The sequence below is a fragment of the Scyliorhinus torazame genome, chromosome 1 (assembly GCF_047496885.1).
Source record: "Scyliorhinus torazame isolate Kashiwa2021f chromosome 1, sScyTor2.1, whole genome shotgun sequence".
Taxonomy (NCBI): domain Eukaryota; kingdom Metazoa; phylum Chordata; class Chondrichthyes; order Carcharhiniformes; family Scyliorhinidae; genus Scyliorhinus; species Scyliorhinus torazame.
The window spans coordinates 395,543,591-395,566,468 of record NC_092707.1 but is presented as its reverse complement, the minus strand read 5'-3'; the positions used below and the strand labels follow the sequence as shown (position 1 = coordinate 395,566,468).

General features: G+C 48.0%; 1 protein-coding gene across 2 annotated transcripts in view; it reads left to right on the top strand.

Annotated features, from left to right (window-relative positions):
- The window catches only part of krtcap3 (keratinocyte associated protein 3), a 92,907-nt gene extending 70,574 nt beyond the window's left edge, over window positions 1-22,333 (top strand). For both annotated transcript variants that reach the window (XM_072513377.1, XM_072513376.1), the window contains 4 exons: window positions 1,835-2,035; window positions 9,938-10,072; window positions 12,518-12,615; window positions 19,410-22,333. In XM_072513377.1, coding sequence (XP_072369478.1) covers window positions 1,835-2,035; window positions 9,938-10,072; window positions 12,518-12,607 — 426 coding nt within the window. In that variant the 3' untranslated portion in view covers window positions 12,608-12,615; window positions 19,410-22,333. The remainder of the gene's footprint in view (window positions 1-1,834; window positions 2,036-9,937; window positions 10,073-12,517; window positions 12,616-19,409) is intronic.
- The last annotated feature ends 545 nt before the right edge of the window (window positions 22,334-22,878 follow it).

Below are 22,878 nucleotides of genomic sequence, written 5' to 3'. Positions count from 1 at the left end.
TGGCCTACTCCTGCTCCTATTTTGTATGTTCATATAATGGCAGAATAATCTGTTTCTGATGTTGATTGAGGGATAAATATTGGCAAGAACACTGGTGATTAAATCCCCTGCCCTTCTTTGAGATAGTCCCACAGGACCTTTTATGTCGACCTAAGATGCCAGACAGGATCTCTATTTAATTCAAAAACTGAAAATACTGCACTGTCTCCACCCATGCGGTCAGACCTGCTGAAAAACCTCCCTTCCTCGATTTAATATAGAACATAGAACATTACAGCGCAGTACAGGCCCTTCGGCCCTCGATGTTGCGCCGACCTGTGAAACCACTCTAAAGCCCATCTACACTATTCCCTTATCGTCCATATGTCTATCCAATGACCATTTGAATGCCCTTCGTGTTGGTGAGTCCACTACTGTTGCAGGCAGGGCATTCCACGCCCTTACTACTCTCTGAGTAAAGAACATACTGTTTAGCACAGGGCTAAATCGCTGGCTTTGAAAGCAGACCAAGGCAGGCCAGCAGCACGGTTCAATTCCGTGAGGGTGGTCCACGGTAACAGCCTCCCCGAACAGGCGCCGGAATGTTGGCGAGTCCACTACTGTTGCAGGCAGGGCATTCCATGCCCTTACTACTGTCTGAGTAAAGAACCTACCTCTGACATCTGTCTTATATCTATCTCCCCTCAATTTAAAGCTATGTCCCCTCGTGCTAGACATCACCATCCGAGGAAAAAGGCTCTCTGTCCACCATATCCAATCCTCTGATCATCTTGTAATCATATCTCATATCTCACCTGAAACACAGCTCTGACAGTGGAACACTCCCTCAGCATTGCATTGGAGTGTTGATCTTGATTTTTGCAATCAAGTCTCTAGACCCAAGACCGTAAGAAACTACAGAGAGTCGTGAACACAGCCCAGTCCATCACGCGAACCCGCCTCCCATTCATTGACTCTGCCTATATCTCCCACTGCCTCGGGAAAGTGGTCAGCATAATCAAAGATCCCTCCCACCTGGATTATTCTCTCTTCCAACCTCATCCATCAGGCAGGAGATACAAAGTCTGAGAACACGCACTAACACGATCAAAAACAGCTTCTTCCCCGCTGTTACCAGACTCCTGAATGACCCTCTCATGGACTAAACTGATCTCCCCACACATCTTCTCTACTGAGTAGCACTACACTCCTTATGCTTCACCCGATGTCTATGTCTATGTATTTACATTGTGTATCTATGGTGGAAAATCTAGGGTGGAACTTGAACTCACAACCTTCTTACTCAAAGGCAAGATTGAGCTATGGTTGATGGGCAAATTAATTATGCTTCACCCGATGTCTACGTCGATGTAGTTACATTGTGTATCTATTGTATATTCTATGTGTTCCATGTCTGGAACGATCTGTCTGGACTGTACGCAGAACAATACTTTTCAGTGTATCTCCGTATATGTGACGATAAATCTAAATCTAGGGTGGAACTTGAACTCTCAACCTTCTTACTCAAAGACAAGATTGAGCTATGGTTGATGGGCAAATTAATTACACAGTTATCTATTAAAGAAAATAAATTGGAAGGGATAATATTGTATAAGGAATGCACAGGTAATCAGTGTATTCTTTGAGCTTAGAGCCTTGAGCTCAATCAAATTGAAGTCCAAATGGATTTCACATTTTACCCTAGACTACAGAACTGGCAAATTATTCATTCTAACTGATTGATACCACAGTCCCATTGTGTGTTGGCCTGTGTCTTCCTGCTGGGGCAAATATCGCATTTCCATTGTGTTTTATTCTTGTCTTTATCACTGAATTCTCAATTTTATTTCCACAGCACTGGGCACTGATGTCAATCTCGCTGTTAAATATTTTGGTATCGTTGGCCTGCTCGGTTGGACTAATGCTCGCCACTGTGCTGACGATATCGCAGGGTGGCAGGAACCTGATTTCTGGCTGCAATTCTACAATGGTGCCAGCTCTCTCCTACAAGGCAATGGTGATGAATGACTGCCCGTTTGACACCACACGCATTTACGTACGTAATTGGGCATTTCCGAGTTATTGAAGACAGGAAACTAGGGAAATGCTGTTTCATCGAAACATAAAAATAGGAGCTGGAGTAGATAATTCGGCCCTTTGAACTTGCTCCGCCATTCAATATTAACTTGGACGATACTCCACCTCAAAGCCATACTCCCCTCTCCCTTATGGGGCTGGTTTAGCACACTGGGCTAAATCGCTGGCTTTTAAAGCAGACCAAGACAGGCCAGCAGCACGGTTCAATTCCCGTACCAGCCTCCCCGAACAGGCGCCGGAATGTGGCGACGAGGTGCTTTTCACAGTAACTTCATTTGAAGCCTACTTGTGACAATACGCGATTTTCATTTTCATTTCAAGCCTTTAGAGTCTAGAAATCTGTCTGTTTCCTTCTAAATACATTCAGTGACTTGGCCTCCACAGCCTTCTGAGGTAGAGGACTCCTCAGTTTCACCACCCTCTGATTGAAGATGTTTCTCCTCATCTCAGTCCTAATTCAGTCAGAATATTGAATACAGAAGTTGGGATGGCTTGTTGAAGTTGTACAAGACATTAGTAAGACCACACATGGAATACTGTGCACAGTTCTGGTCACTCAATTATAAGAAGGATATTGTTAAACTAGAAAGAGTGCAGAAGAGATGCTACCAGGACTTGTTGGTCTGTGTTATACGGAGAGGCTGGATAGGCTGGGACTATTTTTCCTGGAGTGTAGAAGGCTTAGGGTTGATCTTATAGAGGTCTATAAAATAATGCGGATGAGGTAGATAGTCGACATCTTTTCCCAAAGGTAGAGGAGTCTAGAACTAGAACTGAGAGGGGGGGGAGATACAAAAGAAACCAGAGGGGAAATTTCCTCACAGAGAGGGTGGTGAGTATCTGGAACGGGCTGCCAGAGGCAGTGGTAGAGACGGGTACAATTTTTTCATTTAAAAAGCAGTTAGACAGTTGCATGGGCAGGGTGGGTATAGAGGGATATGGGCCAAATGTGGGCAAGTGGGACTAGCTTAGCGATAGAAACTGGGCGGCATGGACAAGCTGGGCCGAAGGGCCTGTTTCCATGCTGTAAACATCCATGACTCCAGGACTCTAAATGGCCTATCCCGTATATCTTGAGACTGACCTCTTGTCCTAGATGCCCCCCAGCCAGAGGAAACGTTAGCCCTGCATCCAGTCACCCAGGCCTGTCAGGAGAATTACAAACTCCAATCCGCCATTTTAATGCAGGGATATCAATGAACTAATTAATTCCTTCCCATCTCTTCTGGAAGTCCTGGTTTGTACTTGGGTGCAAATCCTGAAGCTCTTCAACACCTCACGCATTGGCTGTTCCTCAGTGAAAGCCTGGACATCGAGGTTGTTAAGTTATTTAACCGTCGGAAGCATCACCTCCTGGCCTCACCGAGCCATCCTTGCGTAAGGAGACATGGCATCCTGACCAGGAGCAAGACCGTTGACTGTTTTCATTCTTGTCTTTTTCCCACAACCAATGGATCAGATCTAAGCTCTGCATTCCTGCCACATCCACTCGGAAATGGTTATGCACAGTTAAACACGTAACTGCAGGAGGAGGCTCCTCCAAGATCCCTGGCCTTAATAATGGGGGATGTCCAGCACATCAGTGCAAAATACAAAGCTGAAGCATTTGCAACAATCTTTAGCCAGAAGCGCCAAGTGGATGGCCCACTGCGATCTCCTCCTGAGGTTCACAGATGCAAGAAATTCGGCTCACTCCATGTGATGTCAAGGATTGGCTGAAGATCAGGGCAGCACAGTGGCGCCATAGGTTAGTGCTGCTGCCGAGGTCCCAGGTTCGATCCCGGCTCTGGGTCACTATCCGTGTGGAGTTTGCACATTCTCCCCGTGTTTGTGTGGATCTGCCCCCACAACCTAAAGATGTGCAGGGTAGGTGGATTGGCCACGCTAAATTGCCCCTTAATTGGAAAAAAATCAATTGGTTACTCTAAATTTTTAGAAAAAAAAGAATTGGCTGAAGATGATGGCTACGTGCCCTGACAACATTCTGGCAATAGTTCTGAAGACTTGTGTGTGTGCTGCAGAATTAGTCGCTCCCCTAGTCAAGCTGTTCCAATGCACTGGCATGTTCCCAGTAATATGGAAAATTACTCACATTTGTCCTGTCCACAGATCCAATCCAGCCAATTATTGCTCCATCAGTGTTCTCTTGACCATCAGCAAACTAATGGAAGGGGCCATCAACAGTGCTATCAAGAAACTTTACTCAACAATCACCCGCTCACTGATGCTTGGGGCGCGATTCTCCCACGCCCTCGGTGGCGGGTTCAATGGTGGGCTGGGGGCAGAGAATTCAGTGCGAGGCCCAGAAATCGGCTTTACACTGGTGCTAATTTACAGTGGGATCTTCCACTGATGCCTGCCATGCCCGATGGGTAAACCTATTGGAGATTAGGGAGAATCCCATTTGCATCCTGCTAATGGAATGCAGTTGAAGGTTCAATTACCCATGCCCAATTCTCTGTGGGGCCAGGGGGGAAACACACCCATGCGAAACTCTCCTGAACAATGCGTGGGGTTGTTTTCAGAGTTCAGGATCAAGGCCTATAGTATCCCTGGACCCCGGAACACCACAGCAGTGGGTGGGGGGAGCACCAGAATCTGTGTACTGGAGGTGGCCGATCGTCTAGTCTCTGAATGTTCCTGGAGATCCATCTTCATTTTCTGGCGGTCAACCTTCTTTCTTCAACAGTGGATCAGTGATGTTGGGCGCTTTTTCAATCTGGTGCCTGGATAGGACAGCGGGCCATGCACAATCAGACCTGCCACGCCATGGAATAAGGTGCAAACCACCCATTTGCCTGATTAATGAGGTCGGAGCTGGAAGATCTGGCGAGTTCACCCACCGGCCTCCGCAGTGAGAAGCACTCCACGTCCTCGCCCCTGCCAGATGGGAGAATTCCGACCTTAGTTTGGTTCCGCCAGGGCCACTCAGCCCCTGACTTAATTACAGCTTTAGTCCAAACATGGGCAAAAGAGCTGAGCTCAAGAGGTGAGAGTGACTGCCCCTGACATCAAGGCAGCATTTGACCGAACGTGGTATTAAGGAGCCCTAGCAAAACTGGAGTCAATGGGAATCGGGGGGGGGGGGGGGGGGGGGGGGGGGGGGAGAAACTCTCCACTGGTTGGCGCCATACTTAGCACAAAGGAAGATGGTTGTGGTTGTTGAAGGTTAATCAAATCACTGCCATGACATCACTGCAGGAGTTCCTCAGGCTGGTATCGCAGGCCCAATCGTCAATGACCTCCCCTCCATCATAAGGTCAGAAGTGGGGATGTTGGCTGATGATTGCACAATGTTCAGCAACATTTGCGATTCCTCAGACACAAAACAGTCTGGGTCCTACGGAGAAAGACCCGAACAAACATTCAAGCTTGGGCTGATAAGAGGCAAATAATCATACAATTTGCGCCACACAAGTGCCAGGCAATAACCATCTCCAAAAAGAGAGAATCTAATCATCGCCCCTTGACATTCAATGGCACGGTGGCACAGTGGTTAGCACTGCTGCCTCACAGCACCAGGAGACCCGAGTTCAAATCTGGCCTGAGGTGTCTGTGTGGAGTTTGCACGTTGTCCCCGTGTCTGCGTGGGTTTCCTCCGGGTGCTCCGGTTTCCTCCCACAGTCAAAAGATGTGCAGCTTAAATGAATTGCCCATGCTAAATTGCCCTTAGTGTCCAAAGATGTGCTGGTTAGGTGGGGTTATGGGGACAGGGCAGGGGAGTGGGCCTGGGTAGGGTGCTCTTTCAGAGGGTCGGTGCAGACTCAATGGGCCGAATAGCCTCCTTCTGCACTGTAGAAATTCTATGACACCATTGCTGAATCCAAAAGCTCTCCAGGAAAAGCTGCCCGCTTGTTCCACCACCATAAACATTCACTCCCTCCACCACTGTGCACGGAATTCTCACTGCAAGATGTACAGCAGCAGCTTCTTCCAAACGAGCGGCCTCTACCATCCAGCAGGACAAGGGGTGCAGATGCATAGGAACAACATCACCTGCAAGTTCCCTCCCAGCCATACACCACCTGACTTGGCACTAGATCACCTTCGCTGTCTCTGGACCAAAATCGTAGAACTCCCTTCCTAACAGCGTTGTGTCTGCTCGTGCAGCGGTTCAAGAAGGTGGCCCACCACCATCTTCTCCAGGGAAATTAGGGGATGGGCAATAAATGCTGAACTGGCCAGTGGCCCCCGCACCCTGCAGACAAATAAATAGTCTCTAGTTTATTCTCAAGACCAATTGTAGCACTGCTGCTTTTCTGAATGACAATATATCACAAGTCGAATAGAACAGGAGGAGGCCTTTCGGACAATTGTCTCTGTACCTGTTTGCAAGACTTATCCTCCTGATCCAACTCCTCTTTCATAAAATGCATAAAGGGCATAAAGTCCAACGCCGGCATCTCCACATCATAAAATGCTTCTTTGACAAATATTTATGCCCATTCCTTTGTAAAAGCTGTTCTGAATGATGCTATCCCTCACTGTTCCAACCCCTTCAAACAATGTCTCTCTCTACATGTGTTTCTCCGATGATTAATTTAAATAGTTGTCCTTTATTTAGCGACCCACATGAGACCTGTTCAACTGACGCCACACTAGGTATTATTTCTATCCCTAGTTTGTGGAGAGAATGGATTATTGGTCAAAGATAGCCAGCAGGTGATTAGTCAAATTTCCATCAGTCACTGTACCAGCAGATACGATCTGAGTTCTCCTTTAAATAAAGCCTCTTTTCTTAAGTCTGAGCAGAGTTTGCTCCCTACCACAGGGGAGTGAACATTTGTTTATGATGTGTGCTTAGTTGAGTCCTATAACAGTCGCAAATGAGAGGTTATTGTTTGACAAAGGATAGTTGAGGGTTGGACTTGTCAGTTTAAATACGCAGACGGGAACATTCTGCTACTTTCTAATCAGTGCAGGATATGGATTCTGCAGCAACACTTCCCACCCCCCTGACCATCAGGAGCAGGGGCGGGATTGTCCCATCCCGTGGCAGAGTGTCCACGCCGTCGTAAATGCCGTCGCGTTTTACGACGGCGTGAATGGGCCGCTGCCAGGAGCAATTCTGGCCCCGAAAGGAAGAAGCTGCAGAGAATTGCGTGCCGGCGTCAGGCTGGCGTGGCCCGGTCGCGGGGATTCTCCGGCCCGGCCCAGGGCTGGGAGAATCCTGCCCCAGATTGGTAAATAAAATCCATGCTTGCCTCCCTGCTGGATGTTAAAACGTTCTCACAGTCAGGGACTTGGCATTGGGACACCTGCAGCATTCTTTAAAGCTAGTTTTAGATATTGAAACCAAACCTGTTTTCTTTTCCCCCAACTTTTGGGGAAGTTATTTGGCGATTACAGCAAGCTGCATGACGTTCAGACGTTTGGGACTGATGAGCCACCGCGTGGTACAATATTTGAGGAGCACGAGGGATATTACGTTCTCTCCCTCTCAATGTAAAAGCAGTTTGAGAGTGACAGTGTGGAGTGACAGATGTTCGGAGTGGCATTGTGGGTGCTTGCTGTGGTGTTCTCTGTGATTCTTGTTCTCAGGATGGATGTTGTAGTGTTCACAAAGACCACAGAAGCTAAGTTCATTTCCAAAACTACCTTTTATTTACACTACTTATTAAAGCTCGACCACTTACTCCTATAGTAAACAGTAATCTAGTAATCTACAATCGACACTCAACTAACATAGAACATACAGTGCAGAAGGAGGCCATTCAGCCCATCGAGTCTGCACCGACCCACCCAAGCCCTCACTTCCACCCTAACCCTGTAACCCAATAACCCCTCCTAACCTTTTTGGACATGAAGGGCAATTTAGCATGGCCAATCCACCTAACCTGCACGTCTTTGGACTGTGGGAGGAAACCGGAGCACCCGGAGGAAACCCACACAGACACGGGGAGAACGTGCAGACTCCGCACAGACAGTGGCCCAGCGGGGAATCGAACCTGGGACCCTGGTGCTGTGAAGCCACAGTGCTATCCACTTGTGCTACCATGCTGCCCACTAGTCTCTATACTCTATAACTGTACTCTGATCTCTCTCACTGCCCCTATGCTCTCCTCTCCAGCCTTCTCCCTGAAGTCTGTGTGTCAGTGCTTTATATAGTTCAGCATCCAGCTCCATCTAGTGGTTAATTATGACATGACATTAACCCATTGCATTCCGAACATTTTCCATAATGTCACACTTGCAACGCAAACTCAGCATAAGAGCAAGTGTTGGTGCTCCCAGTTTAAATGCCATGATGAACTCATTCCTTGGACTGTTTTTTAATGTATGTACAGCATTTCTAATTTGGTTCCAGACTGTTCAGAGAAAAAGACCCCACGGGACAGCTTTAGTGGTGAGTCAGAGACTCGGCAGTAAAGCAAGATGTCGAGTGAAGACTGATTTAAACAAATTACCTTGAATGGACAAAAAGGACAGCTTCTGCATTTCTGCTCTGGGGGCACATCAAGAAGGCAGCAAATCTGGACCAGTTCTATTTTGTGCGAAAGCCTCTCATTTGATCATCAGAGGTGCGGGAGATGGGTCGGACATGTCTGTGTGTTCTGTCAACCACAGTGGGAAAGAAGCTCGGTTGAACAAAAAGGCAGACATGTCCTAAGCTTGGTTTTCAAAGGTGGCATCATCAGAACAGCTGTGACGGAGCGGAGAAACTGGGAGAAGCTGTGAGGAGCTGTAGTCGGGGTAGCTGTGGGAGTCGGTGGGTTTGTAACGAATATTGGTGGTCAGTCTATCGCCAGAAATGGGGACAGAGAGGTCAAGGAAGGGAAGGGAAGTGCGGGAGATGGGCCATGTGAAGGTGAGAGGAGGTCCAGGTCCAGACTAGCGCATGAGGCGGCACCGATAGAGGCATTGGCGTAACGGAGAAAGATTTGTGGAAGAGGACCTGAGGTGGCCTAAAACACTGAATGTTCCACATACCCCCAAAAAGACAGGCATAACTGAGGCCCATGGGGGTACCCACAGACATACCTTTTATTTGCAGGAAGTGAGACAAATTAAAGGAGAAATTGTTGAGTGATAGAACAAGTTTAGCCAGGCGAAGGAGAGAATTGTTCAGGCCAGCTGTTTGAGGTGGAGGATGTCTGTGAGCAATGTGGGAGGGGCCCTGCGGATCTTGTATATATGTTTTGGGCCTGCCCGAAGCGGGAAAGGTTTTGGACGTCGGTGTTCAGCACCATTTCAGGGGTTCCGCAGATGGAGGTGGAGCCTGGTCCCCTAGAAACCATATTCGGGGCGTCGGACCGGCCGGAGCTGCAGCCAGGTGTGGGGACAGATGTTTTGGCCGTCGCCCCGCTGATTGCTCGCAGGTCAACCTCTCCACCCTGTACGTTGGCGTGTAGGGGGTGGGGAGGGACCTGCTGGAGTTTTTGGCCCTGGTATAGTGAAATTCGCTTTAAGGGGAGCAAGTGATGGTCTCTATAATTTTTTTTTTTAAATTTAGAGTACCAATTTAGAGTTTTTCATTCAATTAAGGGGCAATTTAGCGTGGTCAATCCACCTACCCTGCACATCTTTGGGTTGTGGGGGCGAAACCCACGCAGACACGGGGAGAATGTGCAAACTCCACACGGAGGGTGACCCAGGGCCGGGATCGAACCTGGGACCTCGGCGCTGTGAGGCAGCAGTGCTAACCACTGTGCCGCCGTGCTGCCCTGGGGTTTATTCATTTTGCATTTTGGGGAGTTGGCTACTGTTGACTGCTTGAGGGTGGTGGGGCTCAATGGGTTGGGGAGTGTGTGGGTTTGTTGTAAATTGTGAAAATGTTGAAAATTTGTGGAATAAAATGCTTTTTAAAAAAAAAAAAAAGATATTCTCCCTGAGTGATGAAAATCCTTCTGACTGTTTCTAGGACACCACACTGTCCTTGTGGATACCATCAATGATGCTGTCAACTGTTGAGGCAATCCTGTCCATCCGCTGCCTCATCGTTTGCATGATTCTTCGAGGGATAGGTCCTTGTGGACAGAGTGACATGATAGACCGGGTGAGTATGTGTCTGTGTTTGTATAGATATGTATGTGTGAGGAACTGATCCAAGGTGTGAATGTCTGTGTGTGTGTGTGGATGAATATGTGAATAGATGGGGAGGCAGTGACATAGTGGTATTGTCACTGGACTAATAATCCAGAGACCCTGGGTACCTATATTCAATAAAAATCTGGAATTAAAAGTCTAATGATGACCTTGAAACCATTGTCGATTGTTGGAAAAACCTATATGGTTCACTAATGTCCAGAGAAGAATATTGATATCTGGTCTGGCCTACATGTGATCCCAGACCCACAGCACTCCTAAATGCCCTCCGGGATGGGCAATAAATGCTGGTTTCGTCAGTGATGCCCACATCCCGTGACCACATTTTAAAAAAATGCCGTGTGTGTGCTTGCATGTGTCATAGAAAGTTCGAATTTCTACATTGCAGAAGGAGGCCATTCAGCCCATCGAGTCTGCACTGACCCTTGGAAAGAGCATCCTACCTAGGCCCACGCCCCGACCCTATCCCTGTAACACAGTAACCCCATCTAACCTTTGGACGCAATTTAGCATGGCCAATTTACCTAACCTGCATCTTTGGACTGTGGGGAGAATCCGGAGCACTCGGAGGAAACCCACGCGGACACGGGGAGAAAGTGCAAACTCCATACAGACATGATGTGGAGATGCCGGCGTTAGACTGGGGTGAGCACAGTAAGAAGTCTTACAACACCAGGTTAAAGTCCAACAGGTTTGTTACAATGTCACTAGCTTCGGAGCACTGCTCCTTCCTCAGGTGAATGAAAGGAATAAAGTTTCATTCACCTGAGGAAGGAGCAGCTCTCCGAAAGCTAGTGACATCGAAACAAACCTGTTGGACTTTAACCTGGTGTTGTAAGACTTCTTCCTGTCCATACAGACAGTCACCCGAGGCCGGAATTGAACCCGGGTCCCTGGCGCTGTGAGGCAGCAGTGCTAATCACCGTGCCAACACCTGTATGTGTGTGTGCGTGTCTGTCTGTAGATGCGTATGAGAGTAGCACATACATTTGCACCATGCTCAGCTAGACATAAATGCGCCCAACTTTAAAAACACATGCTCACCTGTGGACAAATAGCTGCACAGTGTTCATGTGTTTTTAAAGTTGAGCGCATTTATGTGTGTGATTGAGCATAAGAACTAGGAACAGGAGTAGGCCATCTGGCCCTTCGAACCTCCTCCGCCATTCAGTGAGATCATGGCTGATCTTTTGTGGACTCAGCTCCACTTTCCCGCCCAAACACCATAACCCTTTATTCTTCAAAAAACTATCAATCTTTAGCTTCAAAACATTTAATGAAGGAGCCTCAACTGCTTCACTGGACAGGGAATTCCATAGATTCACAACCCTTTGGGTGAAGAAGTTCCTCCTAAACTCAATCCTAAATCTACTTCCCCTTATTTTGAGGCTATGCCCCCTAGTTCTGCTTTCACCCGCCAGTGGAAACAACCTGCCCGCATCTATCCTATCTATTCCCTTCATAATTTTATGTATTTCTATAAAATCGCCCCACATAGGGCAGCAGGGTGGTGCAGTGGTTAGCATTGCTGCCTATGGCATTGAGGACCTGGGTCCGAATCCCGGCCCTGGGACACTGTCCGTGTGGAGTTTCCACATTCTCCCCATGTCTGCGTGGGTTTCACCCCCACAACCCAAAAAAGATATGCAGGGTAGGTGGATTGGCCACACTAAATTGCCCCTTAACTGGAAAAAAATAATTGGGTACTCCAAATTTATAATTAAATTTTTTTTAAAATCCCCCCACATCCTTCTAAATTCATTGTGTGTTTGTGAAGTCACTGTTATATTGATAATGCACAGACCAAATCTAATGATGGTTGCGTCTCTGGTGTACCAATTTGTTCTTTTGTGGCTGTGGTCCCTGGCCACTCCTGGATATGGCGAAGACCCTGACTGGATGATATGATTCACTCCACTGGACCATTTATTCTTCCTTTTCTCATTTGCCCTCTGCCAAAGAACTAGCGCAGGCATGATTCTGTGCGATGTCTGTGTGTGGGAGTGTAACCGGCCTCCAGGTATCCCAATTTAGTTCTCTTAGTCTGACTTTCACATTGTACATTGCTGCTGATTGCACATCGAGTATTTACTGACCTGGCCTCAATATCAATTTGACTGTGAAGGGGAGCTCAGAGTGTTGTTGGGGCAAAAAATCCCACTGCTCACTGAAACTCAGTTGACCTATTTAAAGTTGCATTTTCCACAAAAATACTCTGGCAACATCCTTTCTTATTTAGTTGCACAGAAACGTCTTTGATTGAGGCTGACAGAGTTGCTTCAGATTTATGATCATTTGATTAGGTCCCTTCTCCCCAGTGCCAATATTTATAAATGTAACGTTTGTCTAAAATCCCTCTGAAGCTCACTTCTGTGTACAAATGGTTGTTTGGCAGATTGAGGAGGAAAATCCAGCGAAAGGAAAGAAAAGCCAGGAATTGGAAACATATAACCTCATCAGGAAGCACAGAGACATCCCGGTGTAGTGATGTGGGTGAGTAAAGTGGCTTTTCTCTCGCACCCACTATTGTAAACTCTTGAATATTTGTTTTCTTCCCCTCTTCAGGGAATCAAGGGAGATGGAGGTCGGGTGGGCGAGTCAAGTTGAGATAGATGGTCAGCCATGTTCGATTTGAACGGTGTGTCGAAAACTTTGACATCCGAGTAAGACTTTTAGACCGAAAATGTAACAGATAACAACACAGTTAAGTTTATTAAGTTTTACTTGCACAAGGAGAGTGACCACTACAATCAAAGGCTGCAGCCAGGCACACTCTGCCACACAAAGGGAAGTACAGATTTTTATACATTAAAGAAACACATCCCCCACAGGTAGTGACATCGGTAATTTCTGAGCCTTTCTGTTGGCTAAGACTAAGACATAATTTCGATACAAAGGAGAGGTGATCAGATGACGTCAATGCATTCTGCGCTAATTCTACAGAGATGGGTATATTAGCAAGACAAAAGCCGAGGTGATCGATTGACGTCATCGCTCTCGGTGATACTGTTATAGACAAAAGGTGTGTGTGTCACAATACAAAGGGGAGGGTGACCACGTCAGGAAACCTATTAAATTCCAGACAGTAATTAACTTATATGGGGCCACTTGTCTGCTGACTGAATTAATGAGTTAGCTGCAGCAATTTCTATGAGACACTTTAAATCTTTATGTCAGGTATCCCACCATGCCCTAGTTGGCCATTTTAGGTTTCCACAGGTGGAGCAAGCTTTAGGGACCGTATGGTCTACTCCAGCTCCTCCTTTAGTAACGGTACTCCAGGACAGGACTGTGGGAGTGCTGCATTGTCAGAGGAGTTGTATTTCAGATGACACATTAAACCAAAGCCCCGACTGCCCCTTCAGGTGGAAATAAAAGATCCCTCGGTATTAATTTGAAGAAGAGCAAAGGAGTTTTCCTTGGTATCCTGGCCAACATTTATTTCTCAATCGAGATTGTCTGATCATCAATTCTGTTCTCCAACATGGAGATCTATTAATGAGCACAAACCAAACATTTACATAATCCACCCTGGCCAATTTATCACTTTGCTGTTTGTGGGAGCTTGTTTCCCACAGTGGCTATACTTTAAATACTGTATTGGCTGTAAAATGCATCAGAATATTCTGAGTTTGTGAAAGGTGCTGTATGCAGTCAAGGCCTTCCCTTCCTCCTGAAGCTGGTTCTGTGGGTCCAGCAATCTTTCAGCCTCACTCATTTAGACATCCTTTTATGGCTGAGGGACTAGACACTTGAATGTGGCGAGGTGGTATCATACCCGAGCTTGATCCTGTTCTGATATCTGGAGGTGGGCACTTTCTCAGAACTCCCCGAGTGGCATTGAAAACTAGAAACTCTGTGTGACACCAGCTTTCAGAAGAACTAAGTATATTTGTTCAAGCGAAGAGCAAATAAATCCCTGTTGTATTTGCTCCTGTTAACACAATACCTTTCCAGAAGTAACCACTTGGAAGTGGTGAACCTTAACTCCCAGCAAGTACAGGTGGCTTCAGGAGAGGAGGGGTTGGTGGGGGGAACTCCTGTCTTGCAGATGACACTTTTCCCATTTGGAGCTGTTGGAAATTTTGTCATCGTTCTGTGTACTGCTTAGTTGCAGCTGTGCAAATTATGAAAATGTCTATCTTTTTGGAAGGAGATGTGGGTGTTCAACTGTTTTCTGTCAAGCAACCTTAAGGGGAGTATCCCACTTTGTGAGCTGAGATTGTTATCTGAGAATGTACATATTTCCTTATAAATTAAAAGCAAGGGGCAGCACGCGGCACAGTGGTTAGCACTGGGACTACAGCGTGGAGGACCTGGGTTCGAATCCCGGCCCTGGGTCACTGTCCGTGGGGAGTTTGCACATTCTCCCCATGTCTGCGTGGGTTTCACCCCCACAACCCAAAGATGTGCAGGTTAGGTGGATTGACCACGCTAAATTGCCCCTTAATTGGAAAAAAATAATTGGGTACTCCTAAATTTTTTTTTAAATAGATTAATTAAAAGCAAATTACTGCAAATGCTGGAATCTGAAGCCAAAGAGAAAATGCTGGAAAATCTCAGCTTTGACAAAGGGTCATCTGGACTCGAAACATTAGCTCTTTGATGTACCATCAATGACTACAAGACGAATGGTGAACAATTGAGGCTTTATTGTGCTAGATGTTAAGCATCCTGCAGCTGGAACTAGAATGGGGGCAGCGCAGGAGAGCATACACTTTTATACAGAGCCTGCTGGGTGGAACCAGCAGGCCAGGATTTACTGTAATGACGGGAGTACAATGGCAGTGCCGTAATACACGCAGTGTATGATCAGTGATGTTTACCACATTCACCCCCTGTTTAAATAAGAGTCCAGCAGGGGTGAAGCAACGTTACAGGTCGAGTCTGTTGTGGGCTTTGACCCTCCGACGCGATCACCTCAGTCTCGGTTGTGGTGTTGGTGCCGATGTGGGTACCTGCGACTCCGGGATCTTGTTATCCTCTCCTTCTGCACCCAGTCGTGGATCCGGTGGGGGGGACGGGCGCTGCCAGGGTGGGGGTTGCGGTGATAGTCGCTGGTGGGAGGGGGAGGGGGGGTGAACGGCGTGGGGGTGGTAACCGGAGGGGGAGGGGACGGTACCAGGTCGGGGGTGGTGGTGATGGTGGATGGGGAACCAGCGGGTGCCAGGTCCTGGAGGGAGACTGTGTCCTGCCGCCCGTCATGGTGTGCCACATAGGCATACTGTGGATTTGCATGGAGGAGGAGGACTTTTTCGACGAGAGGGTCTGATTTATGGCTCCTCGCATGCTTCCGGAGGAGGACGGGCCCAGGAACTGTCAGCCACGTTGGGAGCGAGACCCCGGAGGTGGACCTCCTAGGGAAGGCAAACACACGTTCGTGAGGGGTCTCATTGGTAGCAGTGCACAGGAGCGACCGGGTGGAGAGGAGCGCATCAGGGAGGTCCTCCTGCCAGCGGGAGACTGGGAGACTCTTAGACCGAAGGGCCAGCAGGACGGCCTTCCAGACCGTCGCATTCTCCCTCTCCGCCTGCCCGATTCCCCGGGGGTTGTAGCTGGTCGTCCTGCTCGAGGCGATGCCTTTGCTGAGCAGGAACTGACGCAGCTCATCGCTCATGAAGGAGGATTCCCGATTGCTGTGGATGTAGGTGGGGAAACCGAACAAGGTGAAGATACTGTGTAGGGCCTTTATGACAGTGGCAGAAGTCATGTCAGGGCATGAGATAGCGAAAGGGAAACTGGAGTACTCATCAGTGATATTGAGAAAGTACACGTTACGGTCAGTGGAGGAGAGGGGCCCTTTGAAGTCGATGCTGAGGCTCTCAAAGGGGCGGGAGGCCTTTACCAGATGTGCTCTATCCGGCCGGTAGAAGTGCAGTTTGCACTCTGCGCAGACCTGGCAGTCCCTGGTCACAGTCCTGACCTCCTCAATGGAGTAGGGCAGGTTGCGGGCCTTGATAAAGTGGAAGAACCGGGTGATCCCCGGGTGACTGAGGTCATTGTGGAGAGCCCAAAGCTGGTCTACTTGTGCGCTGGCACATGTACCGTGGGATAGGGCATCTGGGGGCTCATTGAGTTTCACAGGGCAATACAAGATCTCATAGTGTTAGGTGGAGAGTTCGATCCTCCAGCTCAAGATCTTGTCGTTCTTAATATTGCCCCGCTGTGTGTTACTAAACATGAAGGCAACCAACCGTTGGTCAGTGAGGAGAGTGAATCTCCTGCCGGCCAGGTAATGCCTCCAATGTCGCACAGCTTCCACAATGGCATGGGCCTCCTTTTCGACAGAGGAGTGCCGAATTTCGGAGGCATGGAGGGTGCGAGAGAAGAAAGCCACGGGCCTGCCCGCCTGGTTGAGGGTGGCGGCCAGAGCCATGTCCGGTGCGTCGTTCTCCACCTGAAAGGGGAGGGACTTGTCGACAACATGCATCGTGGCTTTGGCGATGTCCGCCTTGATGTGGTTGAAGGCTCGGCGGGCCTCAGCCGTCAGGGGGAAAATGGTGGACTTGATGAGTGGGCGGGCCTTGTCCGCATAATTAGGGACCCACTGGGCATAATATAAGAATCCCAGGCATCGTTTCAGAGCCTTGGACAGTGAGGGAGGGGGAGTTCCAGGAGGGAGCGCATGCGGTCGGGGTCGGGCCCTAGGACTCCATTTTCCACAGCGTAGCCAAGAATGGGTTGTGCGGGTTGTGCGGAAAACGCATTTCTCCTTATTATAGGTAAGGTTAAGGAGTTTAGCAGTGTGGAGGAATTTCTGGAGATTCGCATCGTGGTCCTGCTGGTCGTGGCCACAGATGGTGACGTTGTCCAGATACGGGAACGTGGCCCGCAATCCGTACTGGTCAACCATTCGGTCCATCTCTCGCTGGAAGACCGAGACCCCATTGGTGACGCCGAAGGGAACCCTAAGGAAATAGTAGAGGCGGCCATATCATTCTATGATCTGCTTCGAATGCAGTGTGTTGGCGGTCCTCCGGGCGGATGGGGAGCTGGTGGTATGTGGATTTCAAGTCAACTGTAGAGAAGACTCGATACTGCGCAATCTAGTTGACCATGTCAGATATGCGTGGAAGGGGTACGCGTCGAGCTGCATGCACTGGTTGATCGTCTGACTGTAGTCGATGACCATCCGGTGTTTCTCCCTAGTCTTAACTGCCACCATTTGAGGTCTCCAGGGGCTGTTACTGGCCTCAATGACCCCCTCCCGCAGAAGCCGTTGGACGTCCGACCTGATAAAGGTCCTGTCCTGTGCACTGTACTGTCTGCTCCTTGTGGTGACTGGCTTACAGTTCGGGGTGAGGTTCGCGAAAAGTGAGGGTGGATCGACCTTAAGGGTCGTGAGGCCACAGACAGTGAGGGGGGGCAGGGGTCCGCCGAACTTCAGAGCAAGGCTCTGGAGGTGGCATTGAAAATCGTGACCCAGTAACAGGGCAGCGCAGAGGTGGGTGGAGGACGTAGAGTCTGAAGTTGCTATACTCTACGCCCTGTACCGAGAGGGTCGCGATGCAGTACCCCCGGATCTGTACGGAATGGGATCCGGAGGCCAGGGAGATTTTCTGGCTGACGGGGAGAACCGGGAGGGAACAACGCCTTACCGTGGCTGGGTGGATGAAACTCTCCGTGCTCCCGGAGTCGAAGAGGCCGGTCGTCTCGTGCCCGTTGATCCGTACGATCGTTGTAGTGGTTGCGAGGCCGAGACTGATCGAGAGTGATGGAGGCGAGCTGCGGAGATTGGTGGGAGGGCCGATCAGTATCGGCAGCCAGTGGATGGCCAGGCGAGCAGGGGTCGTGGGGTGCGTTCCAAGATGGCGGCGCCCACAGGGAGCACATGGCAGACGACATCCAAGATGGCGGCACCCACGGGCTGCACGTGGCGGCGAAGATGGCGGCGCCCCTGGATCGCACGTAGGGGGTGTAGCGATGCTGGGACTGGAAACGGCAGCGACCGATCGGGCCTGACAAACAGGGACGAAGTGCTCCTTCTTGCCACACCCGATTCAGGTCGCGCTCCGTGCTGGGCAGCGTTGTCTGGGGTGCTTGTTCTGGCCACAAAAGTAGCATTTGGGGCCTCCGGAGTTAGCTGGCTGCCGCGTGGCGCAGGCTTGCGGTGCACCCGGGTCGGATGATGGTGGGGCCCATGGCGCCCACGAGGGTGCGGCGCGGTCGGAGGTGTAGGACTCCAGATTGCGGGGGGCCACTTCTAAGGAGTTAGCGAGCTGTACAGTCTCTGTAAGGCCGAGTGTACCCCCCTATAATAATCGCTAGCGGACGTAATTGGACTTAATGCCCGTGACATAGGCGTCTCTGCTCAGCAGTTTCTGTGTGTTGGACTGCGGACACCGCCTGGCAATTACAGTTTCTGCCAAGTATCCGCAAAGTATGCAGGAAATCATCCTGGGACTCCCCCAGGAGTTGACGTCTCATAGCCAGGAGGTGCCTGGCGAACACCTAATTAACAGTCTTGATGTACTGCTCTTTCAGCAGTTCCATCGCTTCCTTGTAAGTGGGAGCATCCCGAATGAGGAGGAAAGCTTGTGGGCTCACCCGTGCGTAGAGTATTTGGAGCTTCTGTGGATCTGAGATGACTTCTGTGGATGCTCCGAGAAATCCTTCAAAGCAGGCTAGCCAGTGCTCGAATGTGGCTGTTGCATCGGCTGCATGAGGGTTCAGCTCCAGGCGATCCGGTTTGAGTAAGACGTCCATCTTCAAATTTTAGCACAATAAATTGATGTACCATCAATGACTACGAGACGAATGGTGAACAATTGAGGCTTTATTGTGCTAGATGTTACGCCTCCTGCAGCTGGAACCAGAATGGGGGCAGCGCAGGAGAGAGTATACTTTTATACAGAGCCTGCTGGGTGGAGCCAGCAGGCTGGGATTTACTGTAATGACTGGAGTACAATGACAGTACCGTAATACATGCAGTGTATGATCAGTGGTGTTTACCACACTTTTCTCTCCCTGCAGATGCTGCCAGACCTGCTGAGATTTTCCAGCATTTTCTCTTTGGTTTCCATACAAATTACTGCTTGACCCCCTCCCTCCCGCACTCTGAATTCTTCATCTTCATACCCAACCTTACTGTGTTTCCCTGAGAGATTTTAACATCTCCTCCAAAGGGTGGAACCTGTGACAGTGCAGCATTCCCTCAGTATTGTGTTGCTGTGTCAGCTTGGATTTTGTGCTCCTAGAGTAGGGTTTGAACCTGAAACCTTTCAGCTCATTGTTACCAAGAATTGCTACAAGTATAAATTTCACATTTACTTTTTGTTTTTTTCCAGGGCAACATCTCCTTTACCATCTTGATGCGGTGTCAGTGGTATTGGAATTCACACAAAGCGATTGAGAGCGATGAGTGGGTTTAGGGGAATGTGTGTGCAGTGTTTTGACAATGAGGAATTTGTACTGGTAATTTAATTTCTGTTTTTAACTTGTAACGTGGAACTGGAGGAGTCAGGTGTATATAAAAGTAACTACTGTCCATCTCCTTTTGGGAAGAATGCTATTCTGAACAAGATTCTTACGAAGAAAAAAAATGAACTTCACCCAATGGCCTTGTGTTAATGGCACCACTTGGAATAGCAGGAAGTCCGAGAAGCCAAAAACTCCAGTGTGCAATTTCCAGTCAGTGCTGAGTTGATTCTGTTAAGTCAGGAGAAGTGTGGGTGTTAAACGTGTCAATGTTATTACCAAAAAAGGTATCGGCTAGATTTCCTGCCCCTTGTTTCTGTCCAGATTGAAAGTGGGCATCAACTGAAGAAAGGGGCAGATATGTCTGCGATTCTGTTCATGAAAGCATAACAAGCCCTTTTCATTGTCTTAAGGCTAATGGGTGAAGAATTAGTACCTTTAAGAGTCTATTCCTCCCTTTCTATTTAGATCACTGTACACACGGTAAATCCAGGACTGAAGGGCCTGTCTGTTTGATAGCTCAGGGTGATGTGGGACTGAGTGAAATTGACCAGGAAAGCACTGTGATCCAAATCCCCCTCTCTGGCTTAGCTAAGGGCAGCGATTGGTAGGATAATACAATCGGTTTCAGCAACACTGAGTCAGGGCTTGTGATTACCCCTCTGAATCTCCAGTAGCTCACTTTGCTGGAAACTGCCTGTGGAAAGCATTGTTTGTGATATGCAACCAAACGTCAGCAGACTTTGCAAGATCGACGGTGCAGATTCTGACTTGAAGAGTGATGGATTGGGAGAAGTACCTGAAGGCGACCAACCAACTTGAACCGAGATGCAAAATTGACACCTTCAGGGAAGGAGAGCGGAAAGGAAAATGTTTCGGAATACTGGTGAATTGTAACATTGAGATGTTATTGAATTGCAAGGACTTGACGTGTTGATTTTCCCCCAAACCTCACCAAGTGAAATATTTGTGCAAGTCAGTTGTTACTATAAAGTAATCCGAAACTGCAACAAATGTTAGAATTTTAATGTGGAATTGAAAGGTTCTTAATGAATATTCTTCTTAAAATCATGATTTGTTGATTTTTTTTTTTTACTGACTTTTAAGAAAACCACTATATCTTTCTTGGTTTAGAAATATTGAATAGGAATGTCAATGTAAGTCTCAAATTAGAGATTTAACCCAATTTTGTTCTCTATTTCTGCTTTCTTCTTCTTTGCCCCCTTCTCTTTATTCCAACCTCCCCCTCTTGCATCCATCGTCTCTTTCCCTACTGACGGTGCTGAAATCGGAGGATCCCTTGCCTTCCCATTGTGACATTCTGCATTTTACCCAGTAAGCTGGGAAAGATACCTACTGGAATTGCTGTTGTTCCTCCCAGTTGAACAGCTGTGGTTCGCAAAAATGAGAAGTGGCTAGACCTGTAGATACAGGAGGAATCCTGTCACCTGTCTCGGCCTTTTTAAAAAAAAAAAAGGGGGTGGAATAACAGGTGAGCAAAGAGATATCTGCACCTGGGGTTTCCACTACGGATCATCTGAAACTTCATTTTGTGTGTTGTTTTTAGGATCCGGTTATCGACTTGAGAACACTTGCCACAGAGCATGTTGCTTCTTTGGGTGACAAATGACACCTTTTGCAAACTGCAGGTTAGACTAACCCAAGCTCCTTTTTACAGGGTAATCCAAACCATGCGCCTTAATGCCCAACATTGGAATTGCAACCTCACCGGTTTCTTTGCTGCAGTTGCTGTTTTTGGTGCCCATTCTAAGCAGAGGCTTCTGATCATTTGGGACAAACTGGGCAAAATTTGGCACCACGTAGCCCATCGCCGCGCACATTTATTTGCAAATGCCTGAACACAAGAGGTTTACAGATGGCAAAGACAGTCTGGGGCATATTTGAATTTCAGCTTAGTGTTAATATCCAATGGTTTAACCAATTCCCTGCGAACCGCTTATATCGCTGTTTAAGAATGAAGGTTTTGCGATGCAAGAACAATTAGTGAGCTGTCTCGATGGAGCATCAAGTTTACTGAGTGCGAGGGCAGCACGGTGGCGCAGTGGGTTAGCCCTGCAGCATCATGGCGCGAGATCCCAGGTTCGATCCCGGCTCTGGGTCACTGTCCGTGTGGAGTTTGCACATTCTCCCCGTGTTTGTGTGGGTTTCGCCCCCACAACCCAAAAGATGTGCAGGGTAGGTGGATTGGCCACGCTAAATTGCTCCTTAATTGGAAAAAATGAATTGGGTACTCTAAATTTAAAAAATATTTTTACTGAGTGCAGTTGAGCAATGGTGGACCCAAGGATTCCTGGCTTTGAACTCTGGTTCTCTGCTCAGTTTGTGGATCTCACCGGGCGTAGGGGTGGAGAAAGAGGATGCGGTGGCAATTGGCTCTGGCGCCATTGGACACTGGGAGTAGAAGCTTGGCCTCTTTGAAAGAAGTGCCAGAGATTTGCTGCAGCTACCCTTAATCAATGATCTCATCTCTGCGGAGAGAGGGGAGCAAATTAATTCTGTGGGCCAAATGCTCACAACCTAAATTTCACTTGGCTCAACTGAATTCCAAAATAACTTTGATGGCACAGCTGGCAAGTATCTGAATTGTTGTATTTTAATATTATAAAAAGACAGCAAAGGGCAGATTTTGGTCTTCAGTTCTATAAAATAGGTGGGATTTTATTTTGAATTTTGAATCCCGTTTATATACGATTGCTGAACATTATTCATTTATATCCGTTATGTGTTAAATGTGACTATTTTATTGTCTTTCAAATAAAGATTAATAATTGAACTTGTTTTTTCCCTATACTTTTCGTGGCGTCGTTTTAGGCTCAAAGCCAGGTCTGACTCATTTATTTATAAATAAACTACTCATGGTAGTGCGATGCAAGTGGCAGGGAGTGGGATTTATGCGCTACAGTTATGCTTAGGAAAGCGAGTAGCTAAGTGTTACTGACAAGATATGTTCCACGTTTGATAGTTCTGAAGGAACAATATAGGGTAGATGCATGAAGGATGTTCCCAATGGTGGGGGAGTTCAGAACCAGGAGCCACAGTCTAAGGATACTATTTAGGACTGATGAGAAGGAGCTAGATTAGCTATTAGGGCTAAAGGGATCAAATGATCTGGGAGGAAAGCAGAAACAGGTTCCTGAGTTGGATAATCAGCCATGACCATAATGAATGGCGGAGCAGGCTCAAAGGGCTAGAATGGCCTACTCCTATTTTCTATGTTTCTATTCCTGGTGTACGGGCCAATATTTATTCCTCAATCATTTGTTCATTATCACCTTGTTGTTTGTGGGAGGTTGCTGTGTGCACATTGGCTATCATTTC